We start from the raw sequence: 27,619 nt of genomic DNA on the forward strand, positions 1-27,619 counted from the left end.
GGTCGCTGGTTGTTATGAGGTGAAACGTCATGTCCGGTATTAGCTGTTGCCGGAAGCGGAAGCCCCTGATGCTGTTTTTTCGGTGAATTTGCCGGTAGAATGGGCAGAGCGGAGCGGAAAGCTGAGATGCGGGAGGAGATCGTGAGGCGGGAGCAGCAGAGGGACCGGAGGAGGCAGGTGGGAGGCTCCGGGGAGCGGGCTGGGAGGGTCAGGAAGGACGGGAATAACGGGAACTGTTTGCCTTCTCCCCGCAGATCTCCCGTATATTGCACAAGACGGTGGCCGAGAGGAGCCCCGGGGAGCGGCAGCTGCTGGAGAGCTACGCCGAGCTGGTCCGGGAACTGGAAAGACACCAGCAGAGGAGGGAGAGGTTGCGGCACCGGGAGGAGGAGGTGTGTGCACCGGAGTCACAGGGGTGCAAATACCGGACACAGCACTGATGGAGAAGGAGGGGTACAATCACTGGGCACAGCACTGATGGCGAAGGAGGGTGTGATCAATGGGCACAGCACTGATGGCGAAGGAGGGTGTGATCAATGGGCACAGCACTGATGGAGAAGGAGGGGTGCAATCACTGGGCACAGCACTGATGGAGAAGGAGGGGTGCAATTACCGGAAACAGCACTGATGGAGAAGGAGGTGTGCGATCACTGGGCACAGCACTGATGGAGGAGGAGGGGTGTGATCACTGGGCACAGCACTGATGGAGGAGGAGGGGGGGGTGCAATCACTGGACACAGCACTAATGAAGAGGGGGGGGGGTGCAATCACTGGACACCGCACTGATGGAGAAGGAGGGGGTACAATCACTGGGTACAGCACTGATGGAGAAGGAGGGGGTACAATCACTGGGTACAGCACTGATGGAGAAGAAGGGGGTACAATCACTGGGCACAGCACTGATGGAGAAGGAGGGGTGCAATTACCGGACACAGCACTGACGGAGAAGGAGGGGTGCAATCACTGGGCACAGCACTGATGGAGGAGGAGGGGTGTGATCACTGGGCACAGCACTGATGGAGAAGGAGGGGCGTGATCACTGGGCACAGCACTGATGGAGAAGGAGGGGCGTGATCACTGGGCACAGCACTGATGGAGAAGGAGGGGCGCGATCACTGGGCACAGCACTGATGAAGGAGGGGCGTGATCACTGGGCACAGCACTGATGGAGAAGGAGGGGCGTGATCACTGGGCACAGCACTGATGGAGAAGGAGGGGCGTGATCACTGGGCACAGCACTGATGGAGAAGGAGGGGCGCGATCACTGGGCACAGCACTGATGAAGAAGGAGGGGTGCAATCACTGGGTACAGCACTGATGGAGAAGGAGGGGTGCAATCACTGGGTACAGCACTGATGGAGAAGGAGGGGTGCAATCACTGGGTACAGCACTGATGGAGAAGGAGGGGTGCAATCATTGGGTACAGCGCTGATGGAGAAGGAGGGGAGGGGTGCAATCACTGGGCACAGCACTGAGGGAGAAGGAGGGGCGTGATCACTGGGCACAGCACTGATGGAGAAGGGGGGAGGGGTGAAATTACTGGGCACAGCACTGATGGAGAAGGAGGGGTGCAATCACTGGGCACAGCACTGATGGAGAAGGAGGGATGCAATCACCGGGCACAGCACTGATGGAGAAGGAGGGATGCAATCACCGGGCACAGCACTGATGGAGAAGGAGGGGTGCAATCACTGGGTACAGCACTGATGGAGAAGGAGGGGTGTGATCACTGGGCGCAGCACTGATGGAGAAGGAGGGGTGTGATCACTGGACGCAGCACTGATGGAGAAGGAGGGGCGCAATCACTGGGCACAGCACTGATGAAGGAGGGGTGCAATCACTGGGCACAGCACTGATGGAGGGGAGGGGTGCAATCACTGGGTACAGCACTGATGGAGAAGGAGGGGTGCAATCACTGGGCACAGCACTGATGGAGAAGGAGCGGTGTGATCACTGGGCACAGCACTGATGGAGAAGGGTGGGAGGGGTGAAATTACTGGGCACAGCACTGATGGAGAAGGAGGGGGGTGATCACTGGGCGCAGCACTGATGGAGAAGGAGGGGTGTGATCACTGGGCGGAGCACTGATGGGGAAGGAGGGGTGTGATCACTGGGTGCAGCACTGATGGAGAAGGAGGGGTGTGATCACTGGGCGCAGCACTGATGGAGAAAGAGGGGTGTGATCACTGGGCGCAGCACTGATGGAGAAGGGGGGGTGCCGATCACTGGACACAGCACTGATGGAGAAGGAGGGGTGCGATCACTGGGCGCAGCACTGGTGGAGAAGGAGGGGTGCGATCACTGGGCGCAGCACTGGTGGAAAAGGAGGGGTGCGATCACTGGGCACAGCACTGATGGAGGAGGGTTGCAATCACTGGGCGCAGCACTGATGGAGAATAAGGGGCACAATCGCTGGGCATAGCACTTTTGAAGGGAGGGGCAGGGTCACTGGGCACAGCACTGATGGAGAATAAGGTGCACAATTGCGTGGCACAGCACTTATGAAGGGAGGGGCGCAGTCACTGGGCACAGCACTGATGGAGGGGTGCAATCATTAGGTACAGCACTGAAGGTGGGTGCAAAACTGGGTATAGCATTGATGGGGAAGAGACAGTCACTGGGTACATCACTGATTTGGGGAGAGTACATGGGGGACTTTTATCATTCATATCACTGATGAGTATCCATCATAATGTCAGGAGGCATCTGAATCGTCTGCATGACATATGAGAAATAGGCTGATCATATCCACCATATAAAACACTGCTAGATACAGGGGTGATATCCGTCTTTATAGGGAATTCTTATGAGAGGGGGGTGGATAACGGCCATTGTATAGATTACTGATGGATGTTTCTTTGTAGTATGTATACTTGCTTGGAGATTATGGCAGACATTGTTTTTATGTTGTTGCAATTACAATTTTTGGTTGTCTTATTCAGGTTGTTGACACTGATGAAGTGCTGCAGGAGAAGGTGCTAGAACTGGCAGACGCTGTACATGGTGCTAAAAACCTGGTCATCTACACTGGAGCTGGAATCAGCACGGTAAGTCGGATGAACTGCCCCGTTGCGTGGTATGAAAGGCCTTGCTAAACAGGGTTTGACAAATCTGCTTGGAATCTAGGAGCCAGCTAAAAAAGTTAGGAGCCAGAAAACACGCCCTGTCCCGCCGAGCTTGCGCGCAGAAGCGAACGCATACGTAAACGGTATTCAAACCACACATGCGAGGAGAGCAATAATTCTAGCTCTAGACCTCCTCTGTAACTCAAAACATGCAACCTGCAGAATTTTTTTTTAAACGTCGCCTATTGAGATTTAAAAGGGTAAAAGTTTGTCGCCATTCCACGAGCGGATGCAATTTTGACACGTTGGGTATCAATTTACTCAGCGTAACATTATCTTTCACAATATAAAAAAAATAAAAATTGGGCTAACTTTACTGTTGTCTTATATTTTTTATTAAAAAAAAAGTGTATTTTTTCCCCAAAAAAAGTGCGCTTGTAAGACCGCTGCGCAAATACGGTGTGACAGAAAGTATTACAATGACCGCCATTTTATTCTCTAGGGTGTTGGAATAAAAAATATATATAATGTTTGGGGGTCTCTAAGGCTGCTTTCACATTGAGGCGTGCAGCCGCAGTGACGGTATAGCCGCGCTATTTGTAGCGCCGCTATACTGTCGTATTTACCGCGATATTCGGGCGCTAGCAGTGAGGTTTTAACCCCCGCTAGCGGCCGAAAAAGGGTTAATACCGCGGTATTACCACGGTTTCCCATTGATTTCCATGGGAAGGCGCGGTATAGGAGCGGTGAACACACCGCTCCTATACCGCGGTAAAGATGCGGCTAGCAGGACTTTTGGAGCGCTCCTGCTAGTGCACCGCTTCAGTGTGAAAGCCTTCGGGCTTTCACATTGAACACTACAGGGCAGGTTTTCTCATGCGGTATAGCAGCGCTATTTTTAGCGCTGTACCGCATGAAAAACGCCTCAATGTGAAAGGGGCCTAATTAGAGGGAAGGAGATGGCATTGAAAACTCTGTGGAAGCTCCATTAGAATTGCTGGTTTACTTGTCATGCCAACTGCCACCACAAGATGGCGCCAGATCACAGAAGGAAGCTTAGGCCTCCAGAAGGCCGCAAAGCCGTGGCCTCAATTACCGACCGGCACGCCCCCCTGCCACGATGGCACGGCGGGGGAGGTGGGAACGCACGGAGACATAGGATGGGGTATCCTGTGTCTCCTTGCGCCCCCACCTCCCCCGCCGTGCCAGCCGGCAATTGAGGCCGTGGCTTTGCGGCCTTCTGCAGGCCTAAGCTTCCCCGGGCGCCAGGTCGCCAATTTTAGTCGCAATTGCGACCAGGCACCCAGATTTTGTCGAACCCTGGATCTGATAATGTCAGCCTAAAGGTAGCCATGCATGGCTCGATTTTTCTCTCAACAGTTTGGATGGAGAACGTCCTTTATCAGCTATTGTATCCAGGCAGCCATGGCTGCCTGAATTTCTGAACAGTGACTGCATTTAATAATTTGTAGTTACTGTTTGGCTAATTGTTTTTAAAGCCGGGTGAAAAATTATCGACCGAGTCAGGTGGAAAATTTGTTTGACTTGCAAGGCCACCTACTGCTCAAATTTTTGACCAGTTTAGTTGGAATTGGTTAAATACAGGCCGTCTTTGGCCAGACTCTTCTGCAATAAATGTTCCTTGCCTTCCTGTTTTCAAGAATCGTATAATTTATACTGAGCGGTGCATGTACAGCTTGGTGTACAATCCCAGCATACACAGGAGTTGCACCATAATAAATGCGGTAAACCTGGAAGAAGGCTGGGTTCACACCTATGCAAATTGGACGCGGGTTTCCCCTTGATTCAGCGTTATTAGTTGCTTGTCTTTGTGTGTAACACTTCTGTTTGCTTCCAACAGGCCGCTGCGATTCCAGATTATCGGGGACCAAGTGGGGTCTGGACTCTACTGAACAAGGGCAGAAGCGTAAGGTGAGCAGACACAAGGGTCCCATTTTTAAAATTTAAAGTGCCCTGTCCCGCCCATGCTCACGCATATGTAAGTCGCGCCCGCATGTTCAAACCACACATGAGGTAACGCCGCAATCGTAAGAGCGAGAGCAATAATTCAAGCACTAGACCTCCTCTGTAACTCAAAATTGATAACCTGTAGACATTTTTAAATGTCGCCTATGGAGATTTTTAAGGGTCAAAGTTTGTCGCCATTCCACCATGTTGAGTATCAATTTACATTATCTTTCACAATATAAAAAAAAAATTGGGTTAACTTTACTGTTGTCTTTATTTTATTTATTTTTTCCCAAAAATTGCCATTGTAAGACCGTTGCGCAAATACGGCGTGACATAAAGTATTGCAACAACCTCCATTTTATTCTCTAGAATAAAAAAATGTATATATTTGGGGGTTCTAAGTAATTTTCTAGTAGAAAAAAATATATTTTAACTTGTAAACACCGGTAGGTAGATTCAGGTAGGGGTGCGCAAAACTAAGGCGGCGTAGCCTAGCGTGTTTACACTACGCCGCCTTAAGTAAAAGAGGAAAGTATTGTATTCTCAAAGTACTTGCCTCCTTACTTAGGGCGGCGTATCGTAAATGCGGCGGGCGTAAGGGCGCCTAATTCAAATGTGTTGGAGGGGGGCGTATTTGATGGTAATCAGGCTTGACCTCACGGTTTTCTTTATCGTTACATCACGGGACACAGAGCGGCATTCATTACTATATGGGTTATATGGAGTACCTTCAGGTGATAGACACTGGCAATCTCAAACAGGAAATGCCCCTCCCTATATAACCCCCTCCCATAGGAGGAGTACCTCAGTTTTTACGCCAGTGTCTTAGGTGTTAGTCATGGTTTAGCTTGCCTCCGCATCCTTGGGATTAGGTGAGCTAACCGGTTCTGTCCAAAAAAGCCTCAGCGCTAAAGTGGTCAGTAACCGGACCCCAAACCCTTGGGGTATAGCCCATAATGCTTTTCTTTTTAGAGAGCTGGACCCTGGGCCCAGAACTTAGAAAACCTTTGGGTGCCTAATGTTTTCTGTTGCCAGGGTGCTATATGGGCCCAGGACAGTGGATCCTTCATAGGAACCCAGGGCCTGAAGGTCTAGACATCCCCACCGAGATGGGGGAAGATTGGGCCTCTTGCTTGGCAAAGTCCTGCGGCATGGAGCAGGTAAGTGAGGGGAAAACTTGCGGAACTTGGTTCTTAGCAGGTTTTTTCTGGGGGGTCACAGGGGACATGCCTAAAGTTATGCACTGCATCTGGCAAACTAGTCACATATCATAAAGATAGGATGGCTCTATATGTATTATTCCCCATAAGATGTGACCTCCCTTGTAGTGTTGGAAAAGCATTGAGTGGGGCCTGTGTGATATAAAAGTATATGTGTGTGTCAGAGAGCTGTGCTTACCTGCAAGCCTCCAGGCGATGCTCCATTCAGTCTTCCTCCTCAGAGCCTGCAAAGCAGGCAAAACGCTGACCTCCTCGTGGTTCCAGGCTGCAGGCTGCAGTTTGCTGGAGCAGAGAGGTCCCTTCCTCCCAACCCCCCCCCAACCCCCCCCCCCCCCCCCCGTCGGGAGGGGCATTTCCTGTTTGAGATTGCTGGGGGGGAAGGGCGGGTCAGTGGCTTAAGGAAGGGGCGGCCCTTCCTTGTTTGTTCCATACAGCTCATTCAATACTTTGGAACTGGGGAGGAAAGACCAGAGCGGCAGCACGGGGCGCCGAGGACACACAGTGGCCAGAAAGAATATTGCAGTCTTCAGAAGACTGTTTTCAAGCCTAGGAATAGGCTGTTTCTTTTCCATCTCATAGTTTTTCTTGCAATACTACTCAGGGGGACAGAATGTTTTTTCTTTCCTAGATTTGAAAAAAAAAAAAAAGTGTCATCTAGGGGAGAGGAAGCATTTTTTATCCCCCAAACAGGTGTTTGGGCATTTAACTATTTATAGTCCCAGGTACCAATAAGCTAGCAGGTGTACCTCGGTATTGTACCATGGCATCCGGGTCAGAGGGTACAAGAGGTGGGGATTCCCCCAGAGAGTCTGAGGTCTCGGACAAAGCTATGCCGCTGCTTTCCCCACAGGGAGCCTTGGGGCCATCGGGATCTGGGGCTGGAGCTGACGCGGGTCAGTCCAACCCTAAGATGGTCACGGAGGAGGTATTACTCACCTCTTTAAAAGAGATGCAGAAAAGCATGGGAAAAATGATAGCCGCAGCTATGCGGGGCAGTAAGCGGAATAGATCTCCGTCGCCCGAGCGCGGACCCTCAGAAGAGGAGGTCCTTTCCTCAGGGGAATTGGACGACCTCTTGGACAAGGACCAAGTAGGTTCAGGGATCGAAGATCCGGATACAGAGGAGTCTGGGGCAGTCTCCCTGAGGGAGAGCTGGTGGATTCAAGGATTGTCGGACTTGGTCCATAAGGCATTCAACTTGCCAGTACCAGATCTCCAGGTATCGACGGTTTCAGCTTTGGGCTCACTGAGGGCGCCTCAAAGCAATGCAGTGTTTCCGATCCATCCTCTATTAGAGGGAGTTTTGTTCCAAGATTGGAACAAGCCAGATAAGATCTTCTTACCACCTAAAAGATTCTCTGTCCTATATCCTATGGAAGATAAATTTTCCAAGAAATGGGCTACTCCTGCAGTGGACGCAGCCATCTCATGTGTTAACAAGTCGTTAACATGCCCTGTAGAAAACATACAGGTGTTCAAGGATCCAGTTGATAAGCGCTTGGAAGCACTACTTAAGAACTCCTTCACTACTGCAGGGGCAGTAGTACAGCCAGCTGTGGCTGCGATTGGGGTCGCTCAAGCATTATCGGATCAATTTAAGCAGATGCTTAAACTTATTCCTGCCCAGCAGGCAGAAGAATTTTCGGATGTCCCTAAGGCCATATGTTTTACGGTAGACGCAATCAAGGATTCTATCCAGCAAGCGTCACGTTTATCGTTATCCCTTATCCATATGAGAAGACTCTTATGGTTAAAAAGCTGGGAGGCTGAGCCCCCATGCAAGAAGCTCCTGGTAGGGTTCCCCTTCCATGGAGGACGACTCTTCGGAGAAGACCTAGATAAATACATTCAGACCATTTCAAACGGCAAGAGTACTCTCTTGCCAACTAAGAAGAAGTTTCAGGGGCCTGCGTTTAAACGACAGTATTCCCCTGGGCAGGGGCCCTCTAATGCCAAGCAGTATCGACGGCCTCCTGCAAAAGCAAACTTCGGCTTCAACAGCAAATCACAAGGACAGGCTGTTAGAGGCAAAAGGCAGTGGTTTCGCAAACCAGCAAAACCAGCCCCCAAGCCAACCTTATGAAGGGGCGCCCCCACCCACGAAGGTGGGGGGAAGGCTGCGACTCTTTTCAGGGATTTGGGAAGCCAGCATTCCCGACGAGTGGGTACGGTCTTCCGTGGCCACAGGCTACAAATTAGATTTCCTAAGGTTTCCTCCTCCTCATTTCCAGGAGTCGAGGATTCCAAACGATCCGGAGAAGGGAGCCGCATTAAGATCGGCATTAGATCATCTACTTTCCCAGGAGGTAATAGTAGAGGTACCAGTCCTGGAACAGGGGCTGGGTTTCTACTCCAACCTATTCATCATCCCAAAGTCCAATGGAGATGTCAGGCCAATTTTGGACCTAAAGATGGTAAATGCATACCTAAAGGTCCGCTCATTTCGGATGGAATCCGTGCGGTCAGCAGCTGCCACACTCCAAAAGGACGACTTCATGGCGTCCATAGACATAAAGGATGCCTACCTTCATGTTCCAATTTATCAGCCACATCAAAGATACCTACGCTTTATGGTGGCTTCGCGTCATTTCCAATTCGTGGCGCTTCCCTTCGGGTTGGCTACGGCCCCCCGGGTGTTCACAAAGGTCCTAGCTCCAATCCTAGCCAAGCTAAGGATCCAAGGGGTCACGATCCTAGCATACCTGGACGACCTCCTAGTCATAGACCACTCGTCTCCCGGCTTGGAGCGAGCAGTGGCCCTCACGGTCCAATACCTCGAGAGGTTCGGCTGGGTCCTAAATCGAGAAAAGTCAGCTTTCCTGCCCACAAGGCAGTTGGAATATCTCGGCATGAGATTAGACACAGAACAACAAAGAGTGTTCCTACCTCTGAGGAAGGTCAAAGCCATCAAGGAATTAATCCTACTGGTTCTAAGCAAGAAAGAACCGACTATTCGCCTATGTATGAGGTTACTAGGCAAGATGGTGGCCACATTCGAGGCGGTACCATACGCCCAGAGCCACACTCGCATCCTACAGGCAGCCATCCTGTCAGCATGGAGCAGAAGGCCACAGGCCTTGGATATCCCGTTGCCGCTCTCATCAAGAGTCCGACAAAGTCTGTGTTGGTGGTTAGACCCTCAGAATCTACTGAAGGGGAAGTCTTTCAGCCCAGTGGCTTGGAAGATAGTGACCACAGACGCCAGCCTGACGGGCTGGGGAGCAATTTTGGATGGTTGCACTCGCCAAGGTACTTGGGCAAAGCCAGAGAAGCAGTTGCCCATCAACATCTTGGAGCTCAGAGCTGCTCGACTAGCCCTCAGGGCTTGGACGTCAAAATTGCAGGGGTTCCCGGTGAGAATTCAATCAGACAATGCCACGGCCGTGGCATACATAAATCACCAAGGGGGAACCAGGAGTCAAGCCGCTCAGAGAGAGGTGAGCTTGATTCTCCTATGGGCAGAGGCTCATGTGCCCTGCATATCGGCAATATTCATTCCAGGAGTGGACAACTTTCAGGCGGACTTCTTAAGCCGCCAGACTCTATGGCCGGGGGAATGGTCTCTGCATCCACAAGTCTTTCAAGCACTCTGCCAAAGATGGGGAGTGCCGGACGTGGATATCATGGCATCGAGACTCAACAAGAAGCTAGACAGGTTCATGTCCCGCTCAAGGGATCCGATGGCCTGCGGAACCGATGCGCTGGTTTGCCCTTGGCATCAGTTCAAACTTCTTTATGCGTTTCCCCCGCTTCAGTTACTACCCCGCCTGCTGCGCAGGATCAGGGTGGAGCACATACCAGTCATCCTGGTAGCTCCAGCATGGCCCAGACGGGCATGGTACTCACTAATCCTAAGGATGGTAGTGGGGGACCCTTGGACTCTTCCTCTACGGCCAGACCTGCTATCGCAAGGTCCGATCCTCCACCCTGCCTTACGGCATCTAAATTTGACGGCCTGGAAGCTGAATCCCTGATTCTCAGGGGTAGAGGTCTGTCTCAGAAAGTAATCTCTACCCTAATCAGAGCCAGGAAACCGGTCTCTAGGGTGATTTATCACAGGGTCTGGAAGGCCTATGTAGGCTGGTGTGAGTCCAAGCTATGGCTTCCTCGCAAGTTCACCATCGATAGGGTTTTAAGTTTTCTCCAGCTAGGAGTGGATAAAGGATTGGCATTAAGCACAATCAAAGGACAGATTTCTGCCCTGTCAGTGTGGTTTCAGCGGCCGCTGGCCACCCACTCGCTGGTTAAGACCTTCCTTCAAGGGGTCTTACGTATTAAACCTCCAGTTAAATCCCCGCTTTGTCCGTGGGATTTAAATCTTGTTCTGTCAAGTTTACAGAAACAACCGTTTGAGCCGTTGGCTGAAATTCCTTTGGTTCTACTGACAAGGAAGTTAGTATTTTTGGTTGCCATAGTTTCCGCAAGAAGAGTTTCGGAGCTAGTGGCCTTATGCTGTAAGGAACCATCTTATTTTTCATAAGGACAGGGTCGTTCTCCGCCCTCATCCTTCCTTCCTACCAAAGGTTATATCCAGTTTTCATCTAAACCAGGATTTGGTATTACCATCCTTCTTCCCTAAACCTACTTCCAGAAAGGAAGGGTTGCTGCATACCTTGGATATTGTCAGGGCCATGAAGGCCTATCTTAAAGCTACAAAGAAGATCCGGAAAACAGATGTGCTGTTCATTCTACCGGATGGGCCCAAGAAGGGGCAGGCAGCTGCAAAGTCCACCATTTCTAGGTTGATTAAGCAATTAATCACTCAGGCCTACGGCTTGAAAGGGTTGCCTCCTCCAGTATCATTAAAGGCTCATTCTACTAGGGCCATGGGCGCCTCCTGGGCAGCACACCACCAGATCTCTATGGCTCAAGTTTGCAAGGCGGCAACCTGGTCTTCTGTCCACACATTTACAAAATTCTACAAGTTGGACGTAAGAAGGAATACTGATACTGCCTTCGGGCAGGCAGTGCTGCAGGCTGCAGTTTGAGACCCTCGGATTCCGGGGGCTCCTCTTTTTTTGAGTTAAATTTAAAATTTAAGATTATTTTTCTCAACTAAGTTGGATTTATTATGATTTGAGTATATCTCTAAATTAAATCCTTTTGTCTTGGAGATGTTCTCCCTCCCCTCATTGTAAGCATTGCTTTGGGACATCCCATATAGTAATGAATGCCGCTCTGTGTCCCGTGATGTAACGATAAAGAAAAAGAGATTTTTAATACAGCTTACCTGTAAAATCTTTTTCTTGGAGTACATCACGGGACACAGAGCTCCCACCCCTCTTATGGGGACCATTTTGGGAGGCATACTGCTTGCTACAAAACTGAGGTACTCCTCCTATGGGAGGGGGTTATATAGGGAGGGGCATTTCCTGTTTGAGATTGCCAGTGTCTATCACCTGAAGGTACTCCATATAACCCATATAGTAATGAATGCCGCTCTGTGTCCCGTGATGTACTCCAAGAAAAAGATTTTACAGGTAAGCTGTATTAAAAATCTCTTTTTTACGTTTTTTTTTTTTTTTTGTAATGCACATGCGCCGGGCGCCTACATTTCCCAGTGTGCATTGCGGCTACATACGCCGCACGGGCCTATTGATTTCGACGTGGACGTAAACGACGTAAATCCCGATTCGCGGACGACTTACGCAAACGACGTAAAAAAATTCGAATCTCGCGGCGGGAACGGCGGCCATACTTTAACATTGTTATTCCACCTAATAGGTGGAATAACTTTAGGCCTGCTAATGCCTTACGTAAACGGCGTAAATCGACTGCGGCGGCCGGGCGTACGTTTGTGAATCGGCGTATCAACTCATTTACATATTCTACGCCGACCGCAATGAAAGCGCCACCTAGCAGCCATCCGAACAATTGCAATCTAAGATAGGATGGCGCAAGCCGTCGTATCTTAGATATGTTTAAGCGTATCTCTGTTTGAGAATACACTTAAACATAAGTCGGCGTAGATTCTGAGTTAGGTCGACTTATCTACTGATAAGTCGGCCTAACTCTTACTGAATCTACCCACAAGTCTGAAAAAATAGGCCCGGTCTCTAAGTAGTTAAACACTTTTTTTTTTATTTTTGTTTGTTTCTGTAGCACTGGTGATCTAAGTGAAGCTCAGCCAACCTTCACGCACATGTGCATTGCTCGACTCCATAGAGCCGGACTGGTAAGTTACCTTTTTCGCACATTGTTCTTTACCTGTAACATCCTCCGTTGTGTAGACATAAAAAAAGGCTGTTGCTGGGTGCTGCCACCTTGCATATGGTCTCATCAGACACAGATCTGTCCCTCAAGAGACACTCTAGTATTTGTCCTTCACTCCTCTCCTGACAGCTACATAAAAAAAGGTTCTGTTGAGGAGCTGGGCCAGCCACACAGTAAGGCCCCTTTGTCATGGTCGGGTGAGGGCAGGAGCGGGCGTATGATAGGTCCTCGTCTGTTCAGTTTATGCATTGTGAGCATGGACCAAGCCCGCTAAGCTCTGCTGTATGTGTACACCCGAATGCCCTCCGATCCGATCCACCTAGATGAAAGCGGACGTGTTCCCTTCTGTTTGTATTTTAAGTGGACCGGATTGGATCGGCGGTAGCCAGACTTGTCTGTTTACACCTGCCAGTTCATAAGGGTCAATGGAGGGTCTGATCAGGCCTGATGAAAAACTGACCGGCAGACCTGATCGAACCCTTCATATGAAAGGGGCCTAATTGGATACTCTCAAAAGAGTAAAAGGCTATGAACAAGTTGTAGATTGTCAATTCCCTAGCAAATTCAGAGGCACGTTGCAAGTCAAAGAACAAAAAAAAAAAAAGTTTACGGAAAGAAAAAAATAAACTCTGCAGGGTATGCATTGCAAATACTTGATTTTTCTGTACTTTTTTTCCTGCTGTGTGTTCTATTTTTCTTTCTTTTTCTTTTCCCTACCCTGTTAGGCTTTCCACTAGGGGTCGACCGATTATCGGGGGCCGATTTTCACATTTTTCTAAGTATCGTATCGGCCAGAAACGTACTGATAGTTGGTGTGTGTGTGTACGTGTGTGTGTACCACAGATCCCTCCGTAAAATAGTGCCTATTACTGTCACAAAGATGTTACATTCCTTGTGATAGCAACAAAAGTGATTAAGAAATAAATAAATTAAAGGTCAGTATAAAAACCTGATATGTTATTGCCTTGAAAGGTGGCCGAAAAATCGGTATTTATCGGCCAGTATTACCGCGGTTTCCCATTGATTTCAATGGGAAGGAGCAGTAAACACCCCGCTCCTATACCGCTCCAAAGATGCTGCTTGCAGGAGATTTTTTTTTTCCTCCTGCTAGTGCATCACCTCAGTGTGAAAGCCCTCTGGCTTTAACACTTATTTATGCGCTATTTTTAGCGCTAAACCGCCTGAAATACGCCTCAGTGTGAAGGGGGCCTTATGGGAGGTTTGGTGGGGGGGTGTAAATGTGTGCCCCATAATTGCATCACAGGTCAAATCCGAGCATCCTAGACTATAACAAGACAGACAATCCAGTTCTAGTATTTTTTTTTTCGCTCTTTTACAGGTGAAACATGTTGTGTCACAGAATTGCGATGGACTTCACCTCCGCAGCGGATTACCTCGGGAAGCCACTTCTGAAGTGCATGGAAACATGTACATTGAGGTAAGAACGCCTTTCGTCTATGGCAGTGATCTCCAAACTGCGGCCGGAATGTGGCACGTTGCTTGCTTTTATCTGTTCCTTGGGGCACTTCCTCACACTGATACGGGACACTAAAAATGAGGCATGATTTCTCCCACTGACAACAATAATGGGGCACTGTTTATCCTTATGATTTCAACGATGGGGCACTATTCTTCCCCCTAATACCAAATGTGGCAAATGTTTACTCACTCTGATGTCAGGAAAATTTCCACTTTTGAGAGATATATATATATATATATATATATATATTTACTTTTGGATTGAGTTGGGAGGCACTTTAGAACGCTTGTTTTTTTTCTTTATTTATTTTTATTGCTGTCTGAGTCCCCGTTAAGTAAATTCTCCCTCTATTTGTCCTGTTTTATCATTGAAAGTAAAATAAAATCTCAAATTTTGAGTTGTCCCCAGAGAAGTGATAGAGGAGAAATCTTCCAATGGGGACACAAGTAACCTGTGGGTTCCGCAAGAATTCCCTTAATTTGCATGGATTTCCTCTCATTTCCTGTTTGGCTATGGGACAGGAAATGAAGGGAAATCTCTGCAACGAGACTCAGATGGCAAAAAAAATCTCAAAAGGGGGTATAACTCTCCCTTACTCTATCCAATATGAAGAAAAAAGGTTTTGCCTGTAGTTCTACTTTAATGCTTGTTCTGGGTCACAGATTCAGTATGCTCAAGCAGCCGGCATGACAGCTAGGAAACTATACTTTTTTTTTTTTTCTTCTTTTTCTCTTTTCCTTTTTAAAAAAAAAAAATGCGTTTAGCAATGACATCCCTTGTATTTTTCTCAGTTTCCTGATTAGTCTAATTGCAAGGCATGGATGGAAACCGGGTTGACTTTCTAATTATAGTGCATTAATTTTATTATTTTTTTTAATTTAAATTTTGTTTTTTCCTCCTAGAATTGCTACTTAAAGCTGAAGCTTAATCTGTTTATATTTTGCCTTCCCTGGTCCCTTCTCTCCCTTCAGGGTAATGATTTTTTTTTGTTTTTTTTATATATAAAACGAAAGCCTGTCATTGTTAAACGACTTTTCTAAAAAAATATATAATATATAATAATAATAATAATAATAAAAAAAAAAAAAAAAAGGTATATGGGGGGGGAACCAATGCGCAAACCAACCTAACCCGGGCACTAAAAACTAAACTAAATAAATAAATAATAAGCAGCAGCCACAACTAAGTAGTGCTCACACACTGACAATAATTGAAACAAGGGGGGGTGCTTGCTGGTATAGGTAATAATGAATTAAATAAATAAAAATAGTAATAGTAGTAATAATAGTAATACATGTGTTCCACTTCCACAGAAGTGGAACACATTTTATTACTATTTTTATTTATTTAATTCATTATTATTATGTATACCAGCAAGCGCCATTACCCCCCCCCCCCCCCCCTTGTTTCAACAAAAAAAAGGGCCATTTCCAGGCTGTGATGGTGATCTGACTGCTTTCCGTTTTCATTACTTATCTTATTTTAGTCCTGATGATGTCATCACTAGGGCTCTGTGCTTCTATATGCAATGGGCAGAGCATGGTTGGTGAGAAGGGTTGGCAGGGTGCTGTACATAACGTCCTGAAAAGAATGCAGCATCCTGCCTCAGTATTCCTCTCGAGCCCTTATCCCTGATGTACACCCCGGGCTGGATCATGATAGGAGTAATGAAATATCTAAATGCCATTATGGGCAGGTGTTAGTTTGAAGGATTGGGCATCCCTAGGCAGGCTGTATTTGCATGCAGACTGCCCTACGTAAAGTCTGCATATAATGCTTGAGCCTCCATGATTGGAATAACTTAAATCCAGTGACTGAAAAGGAATGCCAGGGACAGTCCTGCTGCTGAGGGGTTAGATCAGTGTTTCTCAACCAGGGTTCTGTGAGAAGTCCCCAGGGGTTCTGCCACAAATCAACATTGTGGCAGGTATATACCACCCAATGTTTTCAGTAGGGTTGTCCCGATACCAGTATCGGGACCGATACCGAGTATTTGCGGGAGTACTTGTACTCCCGCAAATGCCCCCGATGCCTAAATGGAATACTTGGCTGCATATGTGTGGGGACATGGCTGCATATGTGTGGGGACATGGCTGCATATGTGTGGGGACATGGCTGCATATGTGTGGGGACATGGCTGCATATATGGGGGGGGGGGGACATGGCTGCATATATGGGGGATATGGGGGACATGGCTGCATATGTGTGGGGGACATGGCTGCATATGTGTGGGGGACATGGCTGCATATGTGTGGGGGACACGGCTGCAGATATGGGGGATGTGGGGGACATGGCTACATATGTGTGGGGGACATGGCTGCATTTGTGGGGGGACATGGCTGCATTTGTGGGGGGACATGGCTGCATTTGTGGGGGGACATGGCTGCATTTGGGGACACATTTAAAAAAAAAGTATTGGTATTCGGTATCGGCGAGTACTTGGGAAAAAAAGTATCGGTACTTGTACTCGGTCCTAAAAAAGTGGTATTGGGACAACCCTAGTTTTCAGTATTATTCCCAATGCCTGCTAACAGTCAGTACTGTTGGCATGCGTTTATGCCTTATCTGTAGTTCCGGCTCCTGTGAACTCAGGGGGAGGCACTGGGAGTACTGCACAGAGTGGGAGCTGAATGGGGAGGTGTTACTTCCAATGGCAGCACTGATCAGACTGTGGAATGGATCAAAGAGTGCAAGTTCATGGCTAGATCATGAGGTAAGATTCCTTGATGAGTCTGTGTAGCAGTGTAATGTAGAGGGGGGGCAGACAGCCAGAGTACTGTGTCTGTAAGGCGGCTGTCAGTACAAACTGGGGCTTGATCAGAGAGAGGGAGCACATGGCTAAATCAGGACGTGATTTCTAGTGTATGGCAGCAGTGATAGACTGCAGAGAGGGGGAGCACACAGTTGGATGAGATCGAATGTAGCAGGAGGTGAGATCATAATGGCTTTGTTATGCCGTAACTGTACAGAAGGCTATTATGATCTCACCTCCAGTATCATCCAGCCAAGTGTCCCTGCCGTCTGCATTCAGTGCTGCCATGCACTAGATATCGCCCACCCCCCTGCCACATTCATCCACCTGTTTCCACACTCTGCTTCCCCCTCCACAATCTGCATTCACCACTGCCATACACAGGATGTCGCCTCCTGATCCAGCCACGTGTTCCCACTCTTTGCTGCCTCTGAATTCACAGAAAATACAACTACAGAGGACGCATCAGGTATTAATATGCACCGTCCGTGTATTTATTGAAAACCTCATTGGGCAGACATCTATCCGCCATAATAATTTTGCAGTGGAACCTCTTTTAATAAACCCTGTGTTATGGATTTGCAGAGTGGTGCAAGCAAGCATACTGTTATGTACTGCAGGGGTCACCCTCTTCTGTGTGTCCCAGGCTCTTATGTGTGATATCGCCTGGGATGGACGAGAGGAGGGCTAGTGGTGATCAAGGGGAAAGGGCGTGATACAAAGGCAGGTTCCCTGTGCTGCTCTAAATTTGTTTAATTGTTGTATCTACAGCTTGCTGATCAGATCCAATGTTCCGTGAGCTGTAGATCTGAAAAAAAAAAATCCCCAAGATCTCAAACTTTTTTCCAAGGGTTCCTCCATGGTAAATAGGCTGAGAGACACTGTGTTAGATGATGCTGAATGCCCTCTATCCTGGAAATGAGGCAGACTCCAACTGACTTGCTGCAGCTTCTAATGCACATTGTGAGAAGCTGACAGCGTGCAGGAAAATCAGAGTTGGCCAATTCTGAACAGGAGCCTGTACAATAGTGCAAGACTGAAGGGAAACTGGCTTTGACCCTTTTTTTTTTTTTTCTTTTTTTTTAGGTTTGTACTTTGTGTTCCCTGCACAGAGAGTATGTGAGGTTGTTTGATGTGACGGAACGCACTGCTCTTCACAAACACAACACTGGACGTAATTGTCACAAGTGCGGCGGAGAACTAAGAGACTCTATTGTACACTTTGGGGAGCGGGGGAAGCTGGCACAGCCGCTGAACTGGGCTGGGGCCGTGAAAGCCGCAGAAAAGGCCGATGTCATCCTGTGCCTGGGATCCAGCCTAAAGGTAGTCTGATCACTCCTCTGCTTGTGTGAAGATAATCTCTAATTGTATTTTTTTTTTTTTTTTTTTTTTAGGGTTCTGGCTGTATTCTAAGCCAAAAGGATTTATGGTGACTTCAAAATAAGCTTAGTGCTGCTTGAAACCAGGGACTTCACTCCTATGGCCCTAAGGAATGAAGGGATGCAGGTGTGTCAGTGTGCTCCTCCGACGTAGTAAGGGCCCTTTCACACGTGCGGTCGAACGGACCGTTTATTACAAGTCCGTTTACGGACTTGTAATGTATCCCTATGGGATTGCAGACGTTAGCGGATGATGCATCCGCTAACGCCCGTAACGATCCGCGTCCGCAAAGTTCTGCTTTTTCAGACAGAAGAAAACCCTATTTTTCTTCCGTCTGGCGGAACGGATCGGATGAATACGGACACACGGTCTGTATTCATCCGATTCCCCATAGGGGAGAGCGGAGGAGGAACAGGGTGGTCTCTGCACTGTGTGCGGGGACCGCCCTGTCCGCCGACAGCTCAGCGGGGATTAACGGAGGAATCCCCGCTGAGCCAAACGGGCTAACGGAGCGGATCAATATGGATCCGCTCCGTGTGAAAGAGCCCTAAGTGAAAACGCCACTCTCCCGATCAGCCAGTGTGACATAAAGGTAATGAATGGCTTCAACCTACAAGTCTCTGCCAAGAAGCCATTCCCACTGACACGTTTCACCCCACTAAGCCATGACTATGTGCCGTGAGCGTGGCGAAACGTGTTGGCGTAGTTTCTTGGCAGGATGTGTAGGATGAAATCGTTCCTTACCTTTGTTATGCTGGCTGGTGAGGAGTGTGGCGTTTTTTTTCTTTCACTTACCCCAAAGCTTTTTTTTTTTTATGTGGAGAGCGTTGGAAATGTTGACCTCTTCCCGCCCACGCTATAGCCGCAAGATGGCTACAGTGCAGGCTCACATTGCTGGTAGGGCGTCTATGGACATCTTCCTGTGATCACGCTTTCCATGCGCCCCCTGCGGCGCGCATCATGAGGGATCTGTGATACAGGAACCTCATCAACATTGAACATACAGTGGATCTTTTCTGCATACAAGATCCCATCGGCATCAATGGTATAAACATATGAAATGTGGCTCAAGCATTGGGCTTCCAGGGCTGGGAAGTCTCCGCATCCTGCACAGTGTTTTTTTGTTTTGTTTTTTTAAATGGTTAACACTGTTTTATTAAAAGAATAGAGAGATCAATAATTCCCCAAGGCGCAAAAGACACCACTGATTTTTTATTTTTTTTGCAAATGGGGGAAAAAGACCGAAAACTTTGCAGGAAAAAATTGTTTTTGTTATAATTTTTTTTTTAAAGAAGTCATTTTTTTTTTTCTCCTTGACTGATGAGGAGAAACATCATAGGCTCTTTTTCATGATCCAGTCGCCGCACTGCATGCCCCCAGTGGCGCGCAAGCGCGGCTCGTTCTGAGGGACGTCATATGACCTTCAGTCAGAACAGGAGAGCCACCTCCTGGCCATCGTTTTGCTATAGCCAGAGCTGGATGTGGTTAGAGAGGATTTTCATCCTCTGCTCACCGTTTGTTTTTGTTTTCTTCTTTTTAAACCTCTACCTACCTGTTGTTGAGTTCTGCTAAGTGTAGATACTCGCCCATCCAGCACTGTCCAGCTGAGAGCCTCCTCTCTTCTGGCCGCGCCGCCATGTTTCCCTGTGATGTCATCGCTAGGCTGCTAGCAGTTTCCGGTTCAATCGGCAAACCCGCCCCCTCCTCCTTTCATCAATGAAAGGCTATGCCTTCTTAGATATGGGATGTGCATATCCAGTTAGGCAAAGGGAGGAGAGTGCATGTCGTTCACCTAGGCAAATAAACAACCTTATTGCTATAGACTAGAGGATGGGAGAAGGGGTTGAGAGGAGGGATAGTTATCTGGAGGGTGAAGATCCACTTTAAAATTAGGAGGCACATCTACGTCATAGTGCATATTTATTATATACAGTAAAACCTTGGTTTACCGGCATAATTCATTCCAGAAACATGCTTGTAATCCAAAGCACTTGTATATCAAAGCATTTTTTTTTTTTTACACGGTATAAAAGAGGAGAGGCACCTCTAAATGTATTGAATGTAATTAAATTGCTACACTTAGAGGCTCCTCTCTTCTTTTTTTTTTATATACTCGGTTGTGACATGACGATACTCTTGTATCAAGACATCGCTTGTATATTAAGGCAAAATTTATTAAAACATTTTGCTTGTCTTGCAAAATGCTCTCAAACCAAGTTGCTCTCAGACCAAGGTTTAACTGCACATTGAACACATTCTATCCGTTTAGGGTAGCCAAGGCTTGCCTGCACCAATTATCTCAACTCGCAGTCCACCCAAGCTTGCTAATAATCACTTTGCATTTTCAAATTCTGACACCCGCATTGTAAAGTGTTAGGTCCCTTTGACACAGGGTGGATGAGTAATGATCCGCCCCATGAACCTCCGCTTGCTCAGCGGGGATCGCTCCGTTGATCCCCGCTGAGCCGGCGGATGACAGGGCGGTCCCCGCACACTGTGCAGGGACCGCCCTGTCTTTTCTCCGCTCTCCCCTATGGGGGGGATCGGATAAACACGGACCATCTGTCCGTGTTCACCCGATCCGATCCGCCAGACAGATGGAAAAGTAGGTTTTTCCTCCGTCACACTTTGGTGAATCGGAGCGGGTCGAATGTCAGTGGACGTGTCACCGCTGGCATCCGCGGCTCCATAGAGGAGCACAGAGCGCCCATTCAGGTGCGCCTAAAAAACTGACAGGCGGACTTGAACGGGCTTCCCGTGTGAAAGAGCCCTTAGGAGTCTACGCTCCCTCAGTATGAGTTCTGCTTTAGGAGCTACAAATGTCAGATTTTACAATTGCAGAGCCAGGGTTTCCTTCCCAGCATCCCTGTAGGGCGATTAACAATGGTTACTTTTGTGTCCAGTCTAAGTATATCACGTAGGACTGTTTTATTCACGAGTCTGGTGATTGATGTTGAGCTGCATACTAAGTTACTATTGTTATCTGCCTAAGAGCAGTGCTGGGAAGGAAGCCCATGTTTTACAATTATAACACACAACACTTGTTGCAATAACTCTGATAAGGGAGAACTGACATTGAGGGAGTGTCAAACCCTAAAAAAAGACGTAATGCTGTTGATCTTGGCACTTAAAGGATAGGTTCACCCTTTCATAGCATGTTGCACGTTACACCCATAATTTGTATGTAATGTGTAACATGCTCCAGACTTGCCTCCCTGCACCCCCAACCCCCCCCCCCCCCCCCCCCCCCCCACTCCTGTGACAGTGAGCACGGATGGTTCTCCCCGCACCCGCTGTCGCATTTTAAAAATTGTGTGGCAACACCCTCATGGCCACGACATTCATTCGCAGCGATCTGTGAATGAAAGCACTAAAAACACCGTCGGCCATTGTAGCTGACGGCTTGAAGTTCTCAATGGACTTTAGGCCACTGATGAGCACTCTTGGTTCATTTACAAGGCCTGCCGCTTGTAAACGGTCAGCCCATAATAAAGGTACAGGCTGAAATCTGCAGGGCTTGTCTGCTGGATCATGGGAGCAATGCTTTGCAGGCTCCTGTGGGAAAAAATAATTCACTTTCTTTTTTTGGTCAAAATATGTACATTTATTTTTTCCCAAAAGGTGAACTTGGACAAACATGCAAAAAATGTAAAGGCTTTCTTTTTTAACCTGTTCCCACCCATGCTATAGTCGAAAGACTGCGCTACAGCATGGGCTTACTTTGCTGGGAGGGTGTCCATAGACATCCTCTCGTAATTGCGCTGCCCGCGCAGTCCTTAGGAAGCCGCTGATGACAGATCGGGGTAAACGGCCAATCACCAATTCCCTTTGTGATCAGCCATGTCCAATGATGGCTGAGCATGATGTAAGCACAAGCCAATTATCTGCATTCCTATCCTCCATGCTGACAGCGTGAGGAGAGAGCGCCGATAACTGGCTTGTGTTAAAGCAGTATTTCTCAATTATTTTCTGTCATGCCCCCCCTAGGAAGAAGAAAACATTTCGCGCGCGACTGTAAATAATATCATTTGTCTATAAAATTGTTAGAAGTACACCTCTGCATAACACTGTATCCACATATCCCCCCACACAGTATTGCCCTTCTTCACATATCCCCCCCACACAGTATTGCCCCATCACATATCCCCCCACACAGTATTTCCCCCTTTACATGACCCCATCACATATCCTGCACACAGTTTCCCCCATCACATAACCCCCCTTTTCCCCCCACAGCACAGCCCCCGCTCCTCATCCTTAACATTTCCCTATATTTTTCCTCCCTTCCTCCCTCTCCACTCCCACCTGTAACTTTTCAGCGCGGAGAGCAGGAGGCGGGACATTCGTCAAGTGAAGCCGCAGCAGCACTGGGCGGGGCGGGGAGACTTTTGGGTGAACTGGTGATTGGCTGCTAGGACCGCCTCCTAGCAGCCAATCACCTGCCGTCCAACATGACAGGCTGCTACCTCTCTGGTCCCGTCCCCCAGTTCAAAAATGTCCCGCCTCCCGCCGTCCACTCCTCTAACTAGCAGAGGAGGCTGGGGACAGAAGCGGATACTAAATGGCGCGATCGCCGCGGTCCAGAACGAGCCCCCCCTTATGGAGCCTCGGGCCCCCCCTGGGGGGCACGCCCCACTATTTGAGAAGCACTGTGTTAAAGGGACATCTACACTGATAATCTGGGCACTGATTATCCATGCAGTTTCAACAGTGCCCACCAGAGCCAACTATAAGTGCAGCCTCCTTTTTTTCTTTTGTTTAGAAAAAAAAAAAACCCCAGTGGTGGTTTAATACCCACTATAAGAAAGCTTTATTTGCGTGGGTACATGACTGTGCAATTGTCATTCAAAGTCTCACAGCGCTGAAAAATTGGCCTGTTCTCTCTTTCTTTCTTTCTTTCTTTCTTTCTTTCTTTCTTTCTTTCTTTCTTTCTTTCTTTCTTTCTTTCTTTTTTTTTTTCTTTTTTTTTTTTTCTTTTTCTTTCTTTCTTTTTTTTTTTTTTTTTTTTTTGGACTTGCCCACTGGTGCAAAAAGTTGGCTATGTGTATTTATTTATTTATTTATTTATTTATTTATTTTATCATTATTGAATAACTACTATTTTTTTTTTCAGGTGCTAAAGAAGTACCATTGTTTGTGGGGAATGAATAGACCTGCAAGTCGACGTCCAAAGCTGTACATTGTAAATTTACAGGTAATATTTATTTTGTTAATAAAGTGATTCTAAACCCACAACAGTATAGTCTGTCTGTATATGCAGTAAAGCATGTTTGTTATACTCACTGTGGAACCTAAGGAGTTATTCCTCTGCATTGTGCAAAAAGGCTGTTTGATTCTGTCTTCGCTGATCTGCCCCTTTTTCCCACTGTCCCTAGTTCATCTTCTGATAGAAAAGAGGCTAGGGGATAAGCTGCACATGCTCAGTTTGGTGTGTATTGATAGAGAGGGGTGTGTGTGTGTGTGTGTGTGTGTGTGTGTGTTTGTTTTTTATTATTTCTCTTGGGAGGGTGCATGTGATCAACACTGTCCGGACAGAGTCAAGGGTCCTCTATCCTCATAGGACAATCAGGGGAGAATGAAAACTCCTCCTACAAGCTTTAACCAGACACTGATAGAAAGTAACAGGACTACTATATACTGCTGATGAGAAAAGGTATTTAGCAGTTTACATTTGGTAGATAGAATCAGGTTTACTGTAGACAATGAAGACTATCTATTTCCTTTTTCTAAAATGTGAAAACATACTGGCCCCTGTATATTATAAACCACAATGTGTTTCTTTGCAGTGGACACCCAAGGATGCTCTGGCTACGCTAAAGATCCATGGCAAGTGTGATGATGTCATGAGGCTCCTGATGGCCGAACTGAAGCTGGATGTCCCAGAGTATGATAGGTGAGTACATGTGGTTTACCATCGATTGTTGGCTTCATATTTTGTATATACACTTACATGTGTGTTTTTTTTTTTGAGGTGGGTTTTTTTTTATTTTTTATTTCCTTTTTTAATATTTCCTTAGAACTTTTTAGCAGCAATACACGTTAAAACCCTAAAACTGGTGCAAAATCTTGTGCAGCTTCCATTTTTTTTTCGTCAAAGCTTAATTAAGCAAGCTGAAGTTAGAAGCTGATTGGCTCCCATGCACAGCTGCACCAGATTTTGCACCTCTCCAGTTTTAGTAAATCAACCCCACAGAGTATTCAAGATGTAACGTCTACATCTTATTGAATAAAGTAGCGTGTATTCCAAATACAGCAAATACATTATTATGGATGTGAGAGGCATTCGGGCACGAGATTGCAATGCTTTATAACCACTTCAGCTTCGGAAGGTTCCCCCCCCCCCCCCCTCCCCTTAATGACCAGGCCATTTTTTTCGCCACTGCACTAATTTAACTGACAATTGCATGGTCATGCAATTGCTGTACCCAAACCAATTTTTATTTAAAAAAAAAAAACTAAAAATCGCACAAATAGAGCTTCCTTTGGTGGTATCACCTCTGGGTTTTTTATCATGTTCATAAGACTGAAAATTTTGGGAAAGAGAAAATATATTTTTTTACTTTTTGCTAAAAAAAAAATATCCCATTAAAAAATATATATTTTTTTTAATGGGATATGTGTGTTTTTTTTTTTCTCTTTCCCAAAAGTGTGTGTGTGTGTGTGTGTGTGTGATTCTATCTATCTATCTATCTATCTATCTATCTATCTATCATCTCATTCCATCAACTATAAGGTAGGGGAGTTGTATCGCTCCAGGTAACCTGTGAGGTCTCTACTCCCCTAAATCAAGCCGGGTGCCAGCCTTGATCCAAAGCCAAAGAATGTAGAATGGGAAGAAGAAGGTGGTGGCACTTCCAGGCATAAAAAGTTACTTTTTTGTAAATCCAATAAAAACGAGGACTTGACCTGCAGCTAGCTCGTATGTTCAGCAGACACGTTTTCACACACCTGTAGTTGTGTAAAACGTGTCTGCTGAACATTTTGAGCTAGCTGCATGTCATGTCCTCGTTTTTAATGGCTTTAGGGCCCTTTCACACGTATGCACAGTGTGCGGGGACCGCCCTGTCAGCTCAGCGGGGATTATACGGAGGATCCCCGCTGAGCTGTACGGACACACAGAGGCGGATGATTTCTGATCCGCCCCGTGTGAAAGGGCCCATACAATAAAGTAACTTTTTATGCTTGGAAGTGCCGCCACCTTCTTCCGATTTCCGTCAACTACAGGAATATTTTGAACTACCCTCTAAGTTGCTGTTCCACTGTTATCAAGCATGCAATCCAAATACAATTCGGGAATTTTAATGGCCCAACGGTTATCACCCCCTTTTGCACAACATCTGAGAAGACCAGATACCACCAAGTTATTCTCTGCTTACTATTCAACCCTCTTTAACACTAGGGCCAGTTATCCGTGGCCTTTGCCTGTCCTTCAGACTACCCACCAAGACTGGTCAGCGTTTGAAGGTATCTACAAGGGCTTCGTTTTTTGTACTGATGCGCTAACCACACCCGGTATAAATACACAACGACTAAAATTATAAATATACACAAGCAGCAGCCATAGCAAAAGAAGTGTTCACACACTAAAAACAGTTTGTTAAAGAGGGGGAGAAATGGCGCTTACTCAAATTTGATCTGTTAATAAATAATATAGAGCACAAATTCTGATGCAAATAAATACTGTTCCTGTGCAAAAAATCTGATTAAATGCAATATATATTGAATAAATAAATATAACATTTCCTTGGTGCATAAAAGCAAATGCAAATAAATGCAAAATATTAAAAGTACTAATAAATATTTCTTCAGTGGCAATAAGCAAATGCAAAATTAAGGTGAAAAATCAAGCACAAAGTGCAGCAAAAATGTGAAAAGTCAGAAAATAAAAAATATAATAATTATTTCTGTGCAAAAAATGTTCAGTGTCAAAACAGTCTTAAAGGAGTTAAACATTTTTTTGCCTAAAATGAATGTCTCTGCAAGGTAGACAGACAGAATAGTGCAATGATTCTGTTAAAAAAACGAGTAAATACCTATTAAATTCCTTCATCTATATCACCTCCGGCGTTCTAGTTTCTGTTCTCTCATTCACTTCCTGGTTTGCATCGCTCGTTCATGTAAGAACTACATTTCCCAGTATGAACTGCGGCACGCCCAGTAATTCACACCTCCTTGAAGTCTCTAACACGTAGAGAGCGTCCTGCCGCACAAATGTAGTTCCCAGGAGGGGGTGAGCACGTCGCTGACCACTGCAGTAAAACCTCCCATCACGGTGGTCAGTAACAATCAGACAAGCAGGAAGTGAACAGAACAGAGAAGAAAAAGAACAACTTCTGAGCAAAAACGAACAATGAGGAAGTGAAAAGAGGAATGTCTGCAGGTAAAGAATGCTTATTATGAAAAATGTTTTCCTTTAAGTGCAAACAAGCAAAAAAGTGCCCAAAAAAACACTTTTTTTTGTTTGTTCGCACTTAAGACTGTTTTGACACTGAACGCTTTTATTTATTCAAGATATATTGTATTTTATCAGATTTTTTTTTGCACAGGAATTTATTTGCACAGGAATCTTTGCTATACAAGGGTTTAGTGATTTCCTTCAGGGCAGAGTGATGCAACTGAAATGGGATCCTACATCCAATTCACAATAGTGTGAACCCGGCTTAAAGTGACACATGAAAAAAAAACGCTCTTTGGTAATTGGAAAGTCAGATCATTTCTGAATAAGGCTGGGTTCACACTACGGTTTTCCCGTCCGTCAGCCGCATACGATTTCAGTATTGAAAACGTACGGGCCCGGACGGGAAAACGTAGAGATAGACAATGCATTGCAAATCGTATGCACTCGGATGCATCCGGGTGCGTACGATTTGCTGGCAAAACGTTTTTTAAAACGTACGCAAAACCGTGTTCAACCACGGTTTTGCGGTCGTTTTTAAAACAGGATGGCAACCGCATACGTTTTCCTTTAACATTAATGTTAATGGAAAACGCACATATGTGCGGTGCCATACGTTCACGTCCGTTTCAGCCGCATACGTTTTTTCATATAAATCGTATGCGGCTGACGGACGGGAAAACCATAGTGTGAACCCAGCCTAATAGTATGTACGTGACCCTCCTTTTTTCTTATTCCCTTTTTTTTTTTTTTTTAGATCTCTAGATCCAATATTTCCTATAGCCATTCCACTGTGTCCAGGGGAAGAAAACAGCCATTCGCGCAAGCCCATCAAGGCAGCAGAGATCCAGAAGCTTCCAGAACAGACAAAACAAAGCTGTGAGCAGCCCGTCAGCGGGGGCTGGTTCGGTAAAGGCTGCACCAAAGGAAGAAAAACGAAGAGATAATTTTTATAGCTCTGTTTTTATAGTTTTTATTTACATTGCCTCTAACTTGCCCTTTTATCTGCAAAAATAAATCCTGTGGTGCTGATCATGAAAAAAAAAAAAAAAATGGAGCAAAAGTAGAGTTGTTTCCCACTGTAAGCAGTTATGCTGGGTATCTAAACCCCAAAAAAACTAAGGTTGATATATTGCAGCTTAC

The 27,619-nt window shown here is 46.6% G+C and overlaps 1 protein-coding gene across 1 annotated transcript; it reads left to right on the forward strand.

Annotated features, from left to right (window-relative positions):
* Positions 1-27,586, forward strand: SIRT7 (sirtuin 7). The gene is made up of 10 exons (XM_040330803.1): positions 1-177; positions 255-392; positions 2,943-3,047; positions 4,927-4,997; positions 12,359-12,431; positions 13,809-13,907; positions 17,788-18,024; positions 23,195-23,275; positions 23,868-23,974; positions 27,234-27,586. Exons 1-10 carry the CDS (start codon positions 100-102, stop codon positions 27,421-27,423), a joined length of 1,179 nt encoding a protein of 392 aa, XP_040186737.1. The 5' UTR covers positions 1-99; the 3' UTR covers positions 27,424-27,586.
* Positions 27,587-27,619: the final 33 nt, after the last annotated feature.

This window comes from Rana temporaria, chromosome 12, assembly GCF_905171775.1.
Source record: "Rana temporaria chromosome 12, aRanTem1.1, whole genome shotgun sequence".
NCBI lineage: Eukaryota > Metazoa > Chordata > Amphibia > Anura > Ranidae > Rana > Rana temporaria.